General features: G+C 48.6%; 1 protein-coding gene across 1 annotated transcript in view; it reads left to right on the top strand.

Annotated features, from left to right (window-relative positions):
* The window catches only part of LOC309557595 (protein mono-ADP-ribosyltransferase PARP14-like), an 81714-nt gene extending 79366 nt beyond the window's left edge, over positions 1-2348 (top strand). Inside the window, exon 17 of the mRNA XM_082260390.1 lies at positions 1933-2348. Coding sequence (XP_082116516.1) covers positions 1933-2222 — 290 coding nt within the window. The 3' untranslated portion in view covers positions 2223-2348. The remainder of the gene's footprint in view (positions 1-1932) is intronic.
* The last annotated feature ends 13863 nt before the right edge of the window (positions 2349-16211 follow it).

The raw sequence follows: 16211 nt of genomic DNA on the forward strand, positions 1-16211 counted from the left end.
GGGTATTTTTATCTCAAAAATGTTTTTGTGGCCGGAACTCCACTTTAAGTATCTGTCTTTCACTACCAGTGATGGTTAGTACAGTCACACAGCATCTCTAAGTCTCCTATGTGGAAAGGAAAGAGAAACAACCTGTCTTCAATCTTTAGCACAAGTATGGCCATTGGCAGATGGTTACGCCACTGTTGTCAAAGACCTTCCCATCCTGGTAGTTCATTCTTGTAAAGGCATCCGTTTCAAGGTATCCCATTCCTGTCATGGGTTCCTGTTCACACCTAAATATATTGTCTCAGACACCCAGTTAGTAACTTTGATATCAGAGGAAAAATTGTACCACCCACAGACACCATCTTTGTCTGAACACTTTGTGTGTAGTTCATTATGTCTCCTGTTTGCGGCATCCTCTAATCACCTAGCTTGGGGTTTCTATAGTCCTTTTGTGGCATTTCTTAAATGACCTTGCTTCTTTATGAACCCTAATAACTGGCAACTAGGTATTAAATCTCCCCCCTCCCCCATTTCCCATCTTTCCAGCACAGGTGTTTTGGGGTGTATATGGCTTCATATTGCCCTCTCAGAGACCATCCAGATTCTGAGACTGTGGTGTTCCAATCCATGTATTAATGGCAATTGTCCATTGAATCCCCTTTTTGTCCACTGTCCTTGGTTGTCTTTTTATTGGGTTGGTCCCCACCATCAACATCAACTTACCCATCACATTTAACCCCCCCCCCCGGAGAAGACTACAGAAGTTGAAACGTGTTGGGGTTTATTCTTCTATTCTAATATAGTTGATCTTTGATTGATGGGTATTCTTATGTTTCTTGATGTGATCACCATGCATACGGATACAACTATGTATTGTTTTTAGCAATTTTGTACAATAAATGTTTTCCGCATTTTATTCATTCTTCTTGTCTTATGATGCCTTAAAAGTCCCATCCATAGTAAATTTTTTCCTCTTTACCAGTTTTTGGGATATGGCACCATTCAGTGGGCATATATGACCTGTCTGACATAACTTATCTAACTTCAATATCATGTACAACTGTAGATGTGATGCACATGTGATCATGGGTATCCAGTGTCCACATGGCGGGGCAGGGAGGGGGGGGGGCAGGTGCCCCCCCCCCCCCCGGAATCTCAACTTCCCCTTTAAAGTGGTTGTTAAGCCACTTTATACTATCCTCTCTGGTCTGTTTAATAATCTTGTGTGCCCATGCCCTTGTGTCTGTGTATGTGTTATATAAAAACGAAGCCGTTCTTTACCAGTTTTCAGAGAGCTGATTGCTGCTCACGTGACCCGCCAGCTCTCTCCTCTGCCTGTCTGACAGCTGCCTGCAGCGGGTGGGGATGAGGATTCCCTGCTGACATGAGTGAGGAGGGGAGGAGGAGAGTCCGAGAGGAGAAGAGAGGTGGCAGGTCACGTGAGTGGCGATCAGCGATCTGAAAAATGGTAAAGAGCGACTTATTTTTCCCCTTTAAAAATAGATACTCGCGAGTCGCGGCATGGGCAGTAACTGACATCAGCAGACCACTGTCCTCAGCACCAGGCCCCAGTGCTATCATTCCAGGAAAGGGGGAGCCTGGGGCAAGGAAATTGAGGAGATTTGTGGCACCTGTGCACAGAGGCATGGCACGTGACGTCACAGCTTGTACTGACGTAATGTTCATGCATGTGCCGCCTGCACAAACCCAAAACAGAGAGGGTCAGCTTTGCTTTTGCATCAGGTTTCTCAAACCTTTGAATGTCCGCGCTTTATGTGATAATGACTAAGCTCCTCTCCTTCATGACATTAAAAAGGGGTGGAGCATGGCTGACCTTAAAATGATGCCCCGCCCTGGAAAAAGTGCATGTGATGTCACCATTATACATGATAGTGAAAATTTTAGAATTTAGAAAATAATAGTTCTTTTTGTTTCTTTGTACAGCGGCTTATTACGGAAACGGAACGTACTTTGCAGTGAACGCCAGTTATTCTGCACAGGACACATACTCCCGTCCGGATGGGAATAGATGCAAGTACATGTACCTGGCCCGTGTGGTCACAGGGGTTTCGTGTGTCGGAAAACAGGGGATGATTGCCCCCCCTCCTAAGAATCCCTCAAACCCCACAGACCTGTATGACAGCGTCTCAGACAATCCGACAAACCCTGTAATGTATGTGATATTCCACGACATCCAGGCCTATCCCGAGTATCTCATCACCTTTACACAATGACCTAATGACCCTTACTATATACTGATAACGGTATACGGGAGTTCTTCCAGCTGGACACAGAGTCTTTACTACGAGTTCATATTACAGTTTTGGTGATTTAATTTCTTAGTCTTCAGAACGGATTATACCACAAATTCTTGCTGTAACAAAAATAAAATTGATATTATAAAGTTGGATAAAGACTTGTTGGTTTGGGGTGGACCTATTGTCTGCCATATCTTTCATGTTAAGTATTATGTATATGTATGTGCTCAGTAATGTGTCAGTGTAACACAGCCAAGTATTTATTACCAAGATAACAGTACTCCCCCGGACAATGCCTTCGTCTTTCTTGCCTTTCTTTCCACAAAGATGGCGCCACTTTCTATAGGCATCATCCAGAGTCACCAACAACTTCCTTTCTGAACTAATATCCTTCTCATATATGAAATGACACATGAGTTTTTGAACTGCCCCTCCCACAATGGGGAGATTTCCTGCAGTAGTTTGTGTCTCTGCCCCTCCCACAATGGTGAGATTTCCTGCAGTAGTTTGTGTCTCTGCCCCTCCCACAATGGTGAGATTTCCTGCAGTACTTTGTGTCTCTGCCCCTCCCACAATGGTGAGATTTCCTGCAGTACTTTGTGTCTCTGCCCCTCCCACAATGGTGAGATTTCCCTGCAGTAGTTTGTGTCTCTGCCCCTCCCACAATGGTAAGATTTCCTGCGGTAGTTTGTGTCTCTGCCCCTCCCACAGTGGTGAGATTTCCTGCAGTAGTTTGTGTCTCTGCCCCTCCCACAATGGTGAGAATTCCTGCAGTAGTTTGTGTCTCTGCCCCTCCCACAATGGTGAGATTTCCTGCAGTAGTTTGTGTCTCTTCCCCTCCCACAATTGTGAGATTTCCTGCAGTAGATTGTGTCTCTGCTCCTCCCACAAGGTGATATCTCCCTGCAGTAAATTGGGTCTCCACTCCTCCCACAATGGTGAGATTTCCATGCAGTGGTTTGTGTCTCTGCCCCTCCCAAAATGGTTAGATTTTCATGTGTAGTGCTACCCCCGCATTAAGTATAATGGGTCACGCACTCTGCCTTTCAACCCCAGGAACAAGCCCCACCCCACTGGCACACCTGGTAATTTTAGAGTGTATGTACCTTTAAGGAACACACTGACACAATGAGACACCAGTTTAACTGTTTTCTGGAATAAAATGAGTAAGCAAACAATTGCATAATTAATATCAAAAATACTTAAATAGCCATTGGTGTGGTGTCACTCCTCTAAACCCCAATAATAGAGGTGGAGCCTAGAAGATTGACACCCAGGTAAATGCCTTATTCACAAACAGTATATGAAATAAAAGAGTGACTATAATGATCATCAGTTGTAACTGCAATAACTATAATCCAGGTATAGCAACCTCAAGCTGTAATCTATTCCTTCCTATTCAAATCACTAATCAGTCTGAATCAACTGGCAGGACTTTATCCTATAACCGGGAGCCCCCTTTAAGGAATATGGAAAGTGTAGTCTCTACTCTGGCAAGGCCTTGCAACTTCTTCACCGGCAGTTGGAGCTCTTTATCACTCTTCTGTGTGATATTTGTAATCCAGGTAATAAGATGTTTGTGAAATCCTAACTGCTGTCAGTGTATTCTGTATGCAGAGGTATACTTGCGGTTACAGCAGTCACCAGGCACTCTTATGTAGCGGCAGTGTCCAAATGTGACGGTCTCATCCACAAACAGAACCTCTCCTTCCGATGCTGCATCACAGGGGATACTCGATGTTCCGCTGTCTCGGTCAGTCAGCTCAGGTCAGCGTCCGTCGGCTCTCCGTTCAGCTCCGATGGATCTGCTACGGCTGTGTAGTTATCAGCATCCGCAACGCTGAGGATGGGCTCCGCTCTAACTAGGCCACATGTACTAGGCCTCAATCACTGACAGTGTCCCAGCACACCTATCAGGCTGGTCTGTCCTCGCTGAGTCCCGGAAGCAAGAGAGAGAGAGAGCATGCTGTGAAGCAGACAAATTTATAGGCTCTGCTCTGGTCCTCCCCTTCCCCCATTGCTCCCTGGGAGTGAAGTTTCCTCAGTCATCCAGATAACAGTCTGCTCTCATTACAGAACTATATTTCCCAGAATCTTGTTCTTCCACTTCCTGTAAGAGGCTGATCTCTTCTGCAAGCAGTCCTAAAGGTGCACAGACAGCCTGAAAGAGCATAGGGCAAGTCTGCATTATCAAAGAATGGCAGTCCACTACACATGCAATGGTTTTTTGTCTCTGCCCCTCCCACAATGGTGAGATTTCCCTGCAGTAGTTTGTGCCTTTGCCCCTCCCACAATGGTGAGATTTCCTGCAGTAGTTTGTGTCTTTGCCCCTCCCACAATAGTGAGATTTCCCCAGAGTAGTTTGTGTCTCTGCCCCTCCCACAATGGTGATATCTCCCTGCAGTAGTTTGTGCCTTTGCCCCTCCCACAATGGTGAGATTTCCTGCAGTAGTTTGTGTATCTTCCCCTCACACAATGGCGAGATTTCCACCCAGTAGTTTGTGTTTATGCCCCTCCCACAATGGTGAGGTTTCCCCCAGTAGTTTGTGTCTCTGCCCCCCCCCCAATGTGGAGATTTCCCTGCAGTAGTTTGTATCTCAGCCCCTCCCACAATGGTGAGATTTCCCGCAGTAGTTTGTGTCTCTGCCCCTCCCACAATAGAGAGATGTCCTGCAGTAGTTGTGTCTCTGCTCCTCCCACAATGGTGAGATTTCCCCCCAGTAAGTATTGATTGAATTATTTACATAGCAGTGGCGGCTGGTGCTCAAAATTTTTTGGGGGGGGGGGGCGCAAACAGAAAAAAGTAATAGGCATTGCTTTGCGGCAAAAAACCCTGTAAAAAATTGCGTGACTTTGAGGTCACAAAAGTGTGAAAGGGGCCTTCAGTAATTAAGGTATAGCGTGCCCCCTTTCAATGCAGAGAGACCAGTGTGCCCCCTTCAATGCAGAGATCATCGTGCCCCCTTTCAATGCACAGTGACCATCGTGCCCCCTTTCAATGCAGAGATGCCCGCGTGCCCCCTTTCAATGCAGAGTGACCAGCGTGCCCCCTTTCAATGCACAGAGACCAGTGTGGTTCTCTCTGCAGGTTCTGCTATAACCTTAGACTTGTGATCTCCCCCAGAAGGGTGCACACAGGGGGGCAGGTACACTTCATAGGACAGATACTGATGATGGGTATTATAGACAGGACAGGTGCTCTACATAGAAGGACAGATACTGGTTGGGATGAGTGGCAGATGGGATGAGTGACAGAAGGCATGAGTGGCAGATGGGATGAGTGGCAGATGGCATGGGTGGCAGATGGCATGGGTGGCAGATGGCATGGGTGGCAGATAGCGTGGGTGGCAGATGGGATGGGTGGCAGATGGGATGAGTGGCAGATGGGATGGGTGGCAGATGGCATGGGTGGCAGAAAGGATGAGTGGCAGATGGGATGAGTGGCAGATGGGATGAGTGGCAGATGGCATGGGTGGCAGATGGGATGGGTGGCAGATGGGATGAGTGGCAGATGGGATGAGTGGCAGATGGGATGGGTGGCAGATAGCATGGGTGGCAGATGGGATGGGTGGCAGATGGGATGAGTGGCAGATAGGATGGTTGGCAGATGGCATGGGTGGCAGATGGGATGAGTGGCAGATGGGATGAATGGCAGATGGGATGAGTGGCAGATGGCATGGGTGGCAGATGGCATTTGTGGCAGATGGGATGGGTGGCAGATGGCATGGGTGGCAGATGGGATGAGTGGCAGATGGGATGAGTGGCAGATGGGATGGGTGGCAGATGGGATGGGTGGCAGATGGGATGAGTGGCAGATAGGATGGGTGGCAGATGGGATGGGTGGCAGATGGGATGAGTGGCAGATGGGACGAGTGGCAGATGGGATGGGTGGCAGATAGCATGGGTGGCAGATGGGATGGGTGGCAGATGGGATGAGTGGCAGATGGGTGGCAGATGGCATGGGTGGCAGATGGGATGAGTGGCAGATGGCATGGGTGGCAGATGGGATGGGTGGCAGATGGGATGGGTGGCAGACGGGATGAGTGGCAGATGGGATGGGTGGCAGATGGGATGGGTGGCAGATAGCATGGGTGGCAGATGGGATGGGTGGCAGATGGGATGGGTGGCAGATAGCATGGGTGGCAGATGGGATGGGTGGCAGATGGGATGAGTGGCAGATGGGATGGGTGGCAGATGGGATGGGTGGCAGATAGCATGGGTGGCAGATGGGATGAGTGGCAGATGGGATGAGTGGCAGATGGGATGGGTGGCAGATGGGATGAGTGGCAGATGGCATGGGTGGCAGATGGCATGGGTGGCAGATGGCATGGGTGGCAGATGGCATGGGTGGCAGACGGGATGAGTGGCAGATAGCATGGGTGGCAGATGGCATGGGTGGCAGACGGGATGGGTGGCAGATGGGATGGGTGGCAGACGGGATGAGTGGCAGACGGGATGGGTGGCAGATGGGATGGGTGGCAGATGGGATGGGTGGCAGATAGGATGGGTGGCAGATAGCATGGGTGGCAGATGGGATGGGTGGCAGATGGGATCAGTGGCAGATGGGATGGGTGGCAGATGGGATGAGTGGCAGATGGCATGGGTGGCAGATGGGATGAGTGGCAGATGGGATGAGTGGTAGATGGCATGGGTGGCAGACGGGATGAGTGGCAGATGGCATGGGTGGCAGACGGGATGAGTGGCAGATGTCATGGGTGGCAGATGGGATGGGTGGCAGATGGGATGGGTGGCAGATGGGATGAGTGGCAGATGGGATCGGTGGCAGATGGGATCGGTGGCAGATGGGATGGGTGGCAGATGGGATGAGTGGCAGATGGGATGAGTGGCAGATGGGATCAGTGGCAGATGGGATCAGTGGCAGATGGGATGGGTGGCAGATGGAATGGGTGGCAGATGGAATGGGTGGCAGATGGGATGGGTGGCAGATGGGATGAGTGGCAGATGGGATGAGTGGCAGATGGGATGGGTGGCAGATGGGATGGGTGGCAGATGGAATGGGTGGCAGATGGAATGGGTGGCAGATAGCATGGGTGGCAGATGGGATGGGTGGCAGATGGGATGGGTGGCAGATGGGATGAGTGGCAGATGGGATGGGTGGCAGATGGGATGGGTGGCAGATGGAATGGGTGGCAGATAGCATGGGTGGCAGATGGGATGGGTGGCAGATGGGATGAGTGGCAGATGGGATGGGTGGCAGATGGGATGGGTGGCAGATGGGATGAGTGGCAGATGGGATGGGTGGCAGATGGGATGGGTGGCAGATGGAATGGGTGGCAGATGGGATGGGTGGCAGATGGGATGGGTGGCAGATAGTATGGGTGGCAGATGGGATGGGTGGCAGATGGGATGGGTGGCAGATGGGATGAGTGGCAGATGGGATGGGTGGCAGATGGGATGGGTGGCAGATGGGATGGGTGGCAGATGGAATGGGTGGCAGATAGCATGGGTGGCAGATGGGATGGGTGGCAGATGGGATGGGTGGCAGATGGGATGAGTGGCAGATGGGATGGGTGGCAGATGGGATGGGTGGCAGATGGAATGGGTGGCAGATAGCATGGGTGGCAGATGGGATGGGTGGCAGATGGGATGGGTGGCAGATGGGATGGGTGGCAGATGGGATGGGTGGCAGATAGCATGGGTGGCAGATGGGATGGGTGGCAGATGGGATGAGTGGCAGATGGCATGGGTGGCAGATGGGATGAGTGGCAGATGGGATGAGTGGTAGATGGGATGGGTGGCAGATGGGATGGGTGGCAGATGGGATGGGTGGCAGATGGGATGAGTGGCAGATGGGATCGGTGGCAGATGGGATCGGTGGCAGATGGGATGGGTGGCAGATGTGATGAGTGGCAGATGGGATGAGTGGCAGATGGGATCAGTGGCAGATGGGATCAGTGGCAGATGGGATGGGTGGCAGATGGAATGGGTGGCAGATGGAATGGGTGGCAGATGGGATGAGTGGCAGATGGGATGGGTGGCAGATGGGATGAGTGGCAGATGGGATGAGTGGCAGATGGGATGGGTGGCAGATGGGATGGGTGGCAGATGGGATGGGTGGCAGATGGAATGGGTGGCAGATAGCATGGGTGGCAGATGGGATGGGTGGCAGATGGGATGGGTGGCAGATGGGATGAGTGGCAGATGGGATGGGTGGCAGATGGGATGGGTGGCAGATGGAATGGGTGGCAGATAGCATGGGTGGCAGATGGGATGGGTGGCAGATGGGATGGGTGGCAGATGGGATGGGTGGCAGATGGGATGAGTGGCAGATGGGATGGGTGGCAGATGGGATGGGTGGCAGATGGAATGGGTGGCAGATGGGATGGGTGGCAGATGGGATGGGTGGCAGATAGTATGGGTGGCAGATGGGATGGGTGGCAGATGGGATGGGTGGCAGATGGGATGAGTGGCAGATGGGATGGGTGGCAGATGGGATGGGTGGCAGATGGAATGGGTGGCAGATAGCATGAGTGGCAGATGGGATGGGTGGCAGATGGGATGGGTGGCAGATGGGATGAGTGGCAGATGGGATGGGTGGCAGATGGGATGGGTGGCAGATGGGATGGGTGGCAGATGGGATGGGTGGCAGATAGCATGGGTGGCAGATGGGATGGGTGGCAGATGGGATGAGTGGCAGATGGCATGGGTGGCAGATGGGATGAGTGGCAGATGGGATGAGTGGTAGATGGCATGGGTGGCAGACGGGATGAGTGGCAGACGGGATGAGTGGCAGATGTCATGGGTGGCAGATGGGATGGGTGGCAGATGGGATGGGTGGCAGATGGGATGAGTGGCAGATGGGATCGGTGGCAGATGGGATCGGTGGCAGATGGGATGAGTGGCAGATGGGATGAGTGGCAGATGGGATGAGTGGCAGATGGGATCAGTGGCAGATGGGATCAGTGGCAGATGGAATGGGTGGCAGATGGAATGGGTGGCAGATGGAATGGGTGGCAGATGGGATGAGTGGCAGATGGGATGGGTGGCAGATGGGATGAGTGGCAGATGGGATGAGTGGCAGATGGGATGGGTGGCAGATGGGATGGGTGGCAGATGGAATGGGTGGCAGATAGCATGGGTGGCAGATGGGATGGGTGGCAGATGGGATGGGTGGCAGATGGGATGGGTGGCAGATGGGATGAGTGGCAGATGGGATGGGTGGCAGATGGGATGGGTGGCAGATGGAATGGGTGGCAGATAGCATGGGTGGCAGATGGGATGGGTGGCAGATGGGATGAGTGGCAGATGGGATGGGTGGCAGATGGGATGGGTGGCAGATGGGATGGGTGGCAGATGGGATGAGTGGCAGATGGGATGGGTGGCAGATGGGATGGGTGGCAGATGGAATGGGTGGCAGATGGGATGGGTGGCAGATGGGATGGGTGGCAGATAGTATGGGTGGCAGATGGGATGGGTGGCAGATGGGATGAGTGGCAGATGGGATGGGTGGCAGATGGGATGGGTGGCAGATGGGATGGGTGGCAGATGGAATGGGTGGCAGATAGCATGAGTGGCAGATGGGATGGGTGGCAGATGGGATGGGTGGCAGATGGGATGGGTGGCAGATGGGATGAGTGGCAGATGGGATGGGTGGCAGATGGGATGGGTGGCAGATGGGATGGGTGGCAGATGGGATGGGTGGCAGATGGGATGGGTGGCAGATAGCATGGGTGGCAGATGGGATGGGTGGCAGATGGGATGGGTGGCAGATGGGATGGAATAGGATGAATGGCAGCAGGGATGAGCACTGCTCTCTCCTGGCTGCCTCTATGAAAGTCAGACTTGTATAAAGTATTCAAAATTTCTACTTGAGTAAAAGTACAAGTGCTCGATCAAAAAGTGACTTGAGTAGAAGTGGAAGTGCTCGCAGAAAAAGTTACTTAAGTAGAAGTACTAAAGTATTCAACATTTTTTTTACTTAAGTATTGCAAGTAGTTTTTTCAAAAAATTTGCTACTTAAGTACTAAAAGTAAAAAGTACCAGTAGTTTTGAAAAAAAAATTCTACTCAAGTACTGAAAGTAGAAGTACAAGTACTGTGTTATGTAGTTATTAAAGAAAGAAGTCAAAAGTTTGAACATCATATTGTTTTTTATTATTTCAAATGATTTATTCAAATGATTAACCTAAAGGACAATCACAATTCCTTAGGCTGTAACTTTTTGTAAACAAAAAACAGATAAAGTCCCTCCCTTCCCCTTTTGAAGCATCCACCTTTTAAAGCCAGGGGTGGTCTCCTTCCTGAGCTTCCTCTCTCTCACAGCCAGGCAGATCACTTGAAGTTGAAGGGCCAGGGGTGGAAGGTGGTGTTTTTGGTTCGTCCATCTTTTCAGCTGATCAAAAGGCAGAACAGGAGCATGCGCAGTCTTCTTAATCGCGGTTTGATTTGATTTGCTCAATTGATGATGATGTGCCAGGCCAGCTTCATCAAACCTACAACGCTTAAAGTGAAAAATGCATCAAAAACTACTAACAAAGTGGCTGTGCTAAAAATGCTAATAAAGTGCCTGCAATTATATATATATATATTCTTCTTGTATTCAAAATCATCGCCCACAGTATCAAAAATAAAGTGACATGTCTGTGCTAAATGCAGTGCAAATTATTCCCACAATGTAAATGTAATTCATATAAAATATATATGACAATACCACAATAAAATAAGTTGTGATTGTGAATAAGTTAGGTGCAAGTTTAAGTGTGTAAACTAAACTTTATAACGAAAAGTCCATAACTGAATTCCAGTGTGCAATCTAAGAAGTGCTGTCACTTGCTGTCAGATGCTTCCACCTTTCTTCTGTCATCTGCTCAGTAAAGTGGTGGACTGGATAGCCTCTCTCTCTGCCTCTCACCTTCGTAGCACTGGCACTGCACTGGTTCAAAAAGCTGTCTATATTATTTTCATTATAAGAACTTGTCAGAACATGCTTCCACCACCTGTCCTTCACATTAGTAGTGCTCATTTGCTTTGCTCATGTCAAGTGCCACTGCCAGTGGCCACTGCAGTGCAGGCACAGCCGCAGAGGCAGAGGCAGGCCGCAGGAAGCACAGGCACCACCACAACACAACACTTATGGTCCATGGACCATGGATGGTCGGATAATCATCATAGCCGTCAGTCTCACTCTTCTTGGTTCAAAAAAGCCACCCATGACCCGTGTGTATATAATATATTAATATTTTATATTGATTATTTGATTCTCAAATGGCACATTTGCCATGGCAAGGATTAGGCCCTCTCCACGGTCCACCTCACTCGCCTCATAGAGAAGAAGATGAGATAACAAAGAAAATGCTCCGAGTCCTGCTCCCGCGTCACAACTCCTCTCAGTAAGGGCCCTAAGGGGTGGAGTCTGAGTGACACACAACACGTTTAGAGGCGGAGACCTCGAGCGGGAAGACGGCAGCACGGCTCCTCCAGTGTGGTCTCTTAACTTGATGATCATGACAGTGATTCCGTGGGCCGCGGCGCGAGCGAGGCTGTGGGATTGATTGAATTGAGTTGTGCTGCCTACTGCTACACACTACCTACTACTAAATTGTGAGTCAGTATATTTTATTTCATTTTTATATATAAAAGCGGTATTGTTGAGCACTCCTAGCCACTAGATCTCCTGGCTGTCACTTTGTCACATGTTGGGGAATCACAGCGGCTCGGCTCCAGAAGTGGCGGGTGTCCCCGTCATCCTGCCAGGGCCGCCAAGAAGTTCATCACCTAATCTTAAGTTATTAATATCTTATGAGGAGAGGACCTATGGGATTAAGAATTGAAATAAATATATATGGCTTTTTGAACCAGTGCAGTCAGTGCCAGTGCCACAGTGCCACCCAGACGCTATCCACCAGTGCCACCACCATTGAGTGTGTTGGTCGGTCACTCGAGCACTGAAGGAGGTGGAAGCATCTGACAAGTGAAGTGACACTTTAGATTTGCACACTGGAATTCATTTATGGACTTTTCGTTATAGATAGGTTTACACACTTCAACTTGTTGCACGCACCTGACCTAACTTATTTCATAACTTATTTTATTGTGATTTTATTGTCATATTTTATATGAATTGAATTTACTGTTACATTGTGGGAATAATATTTTCACTGCATTTAGGCTTTAGCACATTCATGTCACTTTATTTTTGATACTGTGTGGAGTGTGGGCAGGGCACTGGGGGCAGCAATGATATTATATCGATTGCACAGGCACTTTATTCGCACAGCCAAGTTGTGTTTGTTAGTAGTTTCTTGATGCACTTTAAGCGCTGTATCACCATTTATTTTTTTCATATTTTCTTTTTATTGGAAAGATTTGGTATAGCAGCTTTTATTATACACAGCCTTTATTTTCATATGCGCTGATTTACAAATGACATTATACACATTTTTTTGAGCTTTATGTAACCTGCCATCTACTGTTCTGGCAGTGGTAATTTTTTTAAAAGTAACGAGTAACTATGCAGCACAAAAAAAAAATACTTGAGTAGAAGTATCGAAATCATCGAAAAAATGTAGTGAAGTAAAAGTAGAAGTAGGAGAAAAAAATTCTACTCTAGGAAAGTACAGATACCGCATTTCGGTACTTAATTACAGTACTTAAGTAGTTCTACTTCGTTACTATACATCTCTGATGAAAGCACACCCTGCCTGAACGGTAAGCAGCTTCTTCTCTCATCACTCCACATGTGCTTCTTGCAAAACACACAGAGTGAGACCTCCCCCGAGAGCTGCACTGTCGCTGCCTGTGTGTTTCCTCTCACTCTGCAATCTATCTCCATTGTCTGCACACACACACAGACAGGACAGAGAGGACCACACTGAGTCTGTCTGAGGCACTTACCTGTCACTGCTGCTGCTGCTGCTCTCGGGAGTCGGCCAGTCGGGACTCTCTGGAGAGTGGAGTGGAGACAAGACGTCCTCTTCTCTTCTTCCTCCGATGCGTGCCATCCCGGAGCCCGCTCTGACCATCTGACGGCGGGAAGGAGAACGCACCGCCCCCAGCAATGATGTCCTGAATCATAATTGGTCCAGGCTGGAGTCTGGACCAATCATGATCCAAGACATCACAAAAGGGGGTGGTGTAGCGCAATGCTCTGCGCTACAGTTACGCCCCAGAAGGCCGCCAATCGGCGCCTCTGCGGGTGGAAAACCCCACCCCCCCATAGGCACCAATGAGGCGGGGTGGTGTAGCGCAATGCTCTGCGCTACAGTTACGCCCCAGAAGGCCGTCCATTGGCGCCTCTGCGGGTGGAAAACCCCACCCCCCATAGGCACCAATGAGGCGGGCGCCCCTTGTGGGCAAAAATTTTTTTATTTTTTTTTTTTTATTTTTTTTTTCTTTTTCTTTTTTTTGGGGGGGGGGGGGCGCCCCTGCGCCCCCTATGGGCCGGCCGCCACTGTTACATAGTGATTCTAATGTTCACAAAACCCATACTGACTCAATTAATTTCTGTGAAAACCATGATACAGCATATAAACAAAGTATAAATAAAGTGCCCAGTGCAATCTATCTGAGTGCATTTATACAGGAGCATCTCAAAAAATCTGAATATCATTAAAAAGGTTTTTTTATTTCAGTAATTCATTTCAAAAAGGTAAACTCATAAATGTTATATACTGTAAATGTATTACACACAGAGTGAGAGATTTCCAGCATTTTTTTCTTTTTATTTTGATGATTATGGCTTTCAGCGAGTGACACCCCAAAATTCAGCATCTCAGAAAATTTGAATATTACATAAGACCAATAAAAAAAACAAAACAAAAAAAAAGGATTTTTAATCCAGAAATGTTGTCTTAGTGAAAAGTCTGTCCATGTACAGTATAGGAGAAGTCTGTCCATGTACAGTATAGGAGAAGTCTGTCCATGTACAGTATAGGGGGAGAAGTCTGTCCATGTACAGTATAGGATGAGAAGTCTGTCCATGTACAGTATAGGAGAAGTCTGTCCATGTACAGTATAGGGGGAGAAGTCTGTCCATGTACAGTATAGGGGGAGAAGTCTGTCCATGTACAGTATAGGATGAGAAGTCTGTCCATGTACAGTATAGGAGAAGTCTGTCCATGTACAGTATAGGAGAAGTCTGTCCATGTACAGTATAGGATGAGAAGTCTGTCCATGTACAGTATAGGAGGAGAAGTCTGTCCATGTACAGTATAGGATGAGAAGTCTGTCCATGTACAGTATAGGGGGAGAAGTCTGTCCATGTACAGTATAGGATGAGAAGTCTGTCCATGTACAGTATAGGAGGAGAAGTCTGTCCATGTACAGTATAGGAGGAGAAGTCTGTCCATGTACAGTATAGGGGGAGAAGTCTGTCCATGTACAGTATAGGATGAGAAGTCTGTCCATGTACAGTATAGGATGAGAAGTCTGTCCATGTACAGTATAGGAGGAGAAGTCTGTCCATGTACAGTATAGGAGGAGAAGTCTGTCCATGTACAGTATAGGGGGAGAAGTCTGTCCATGTACAGTATAGGGGGAGAAGTCTGTCCATGTACAGTATAGGAGAAGTCTGTCCATGTACAGTATAGGGTGAGAAGTCTGTCCATGTACAGTATAGGAGGAGAAGTCTGTCCATGTACAGTATAGGAGGAGAAGTCTGTCCATGTACAGTATAGGGGGAGAAGTCTGTCCATGTACAGTATAGGAGGAGAAGTCTGTCCATGTACAGTATAGGAGAAGTCTGTCCATGTACAGTATAGGAGAAGTCTGTCCATGTACAGTATAGGAGGAGAAGTCTGTCCATGTACAGTATAGGAGGAGAAGTCTGTCCATGTACAGTATAGGATGAGAAGTCTGTCCATGTACAGTATAGGATGAGAAGTCTGTCCATGTACAGTATAGGGGGAGAAGTCTGTCCATGTACAGTATAGGAGGAGAAGTCTGTCCATGTACAGTATAGGAGGAGAAGTCTGTCCATGTACAGTATAGGAGGAGAAGTCTGTCCATGTACAGTATAGGGGGAGAAGTCTGTCCATGTACAGTATAGGAGGAGAAGTCTGTCCATGTACAGTATAGGAGGAGAAGTCTGTCCATGTACAGTATAGGGGGAGAAGTCTGTCCATGTACAGTATAGGAGGAGAAGTCTGTCCATGTACAGTATAGGAGGAGAAGTCTGTCCATGTACAGTATAGGGGGAGAAGTCTGTCCATGTACAGTATAGGAGGAGAAGTCTGTCCATGTACAGTATAGGATGAGAAGTCTGTCCATGTACAGTATAGGAGGAGAAGTCTGTCCATGTACAGTATAGGAGGAGAAGTCTGTCCATGTACAGTATAGGGGGAGAAGTCTGTCCATGTACAGTATAGGAGGAGAAGTCTGTCCATGTACAGTATAGGATGAGAAGTCTGTCCATGTACAGTATAGGAGGAGAAGTCTGTCCATGTACAGTATAGGAGGAGAAGTCTGTCCATGTACAGTATAGGGGGAGAAGTCTGTCCATGTACAGTATAGGAGGAGAAGTCTGTCCATGTACAGTATAGGAGGAGAAGTCTGTCCATGTACAGTATAGGATGAGAAGTCTGTCCATGTACAGTATAGGAGGAGAAGTCTGTCCATGTACAGTATAGGGGGAGAAGTCTGTCCATGTACAGTATAGGGGGAGAAGTCTGTCCATGTACAGTATAGGAGGAGAAGTCTGTCCATGTACAGTATAGGAGGAGAAGTCTGTCCATGTACAGTATAGGGGGAGAAGTCTGTCCATGTACAGTATAGGGGGAGAAGTCTGTCCATGTACAGTATAGGGGGAGAAGTCTGTCCATGTACAGTATAGGAGGAGAAGTCTGTCCATGTACAGTATAGAAGTCTGTCCATGTACAGTATAGGAGGAGAAGTCTGTCCATGTACAGTATAGGATGAGAAGTCTGTCCATGTACAGTATAGAAGTCTGTCCATGTACAGTATAGGAGGAGAAGTCTGTCCATGTACAGTATAGGAGAAGTCTGTCCAT

Source organism: Pelophylax lessonae, assembly GCF_965119305.1.
Source record: "Pelophylax lessonae genome assembly, chromosome: 6".
Classification (NCBI taxonomy): domain Eukaryota; kingdom Metazoa; phylum Chordata; class Amphibia; order Anura; family Ranidae; genus Pelophylax; species Pelophylax lessonae.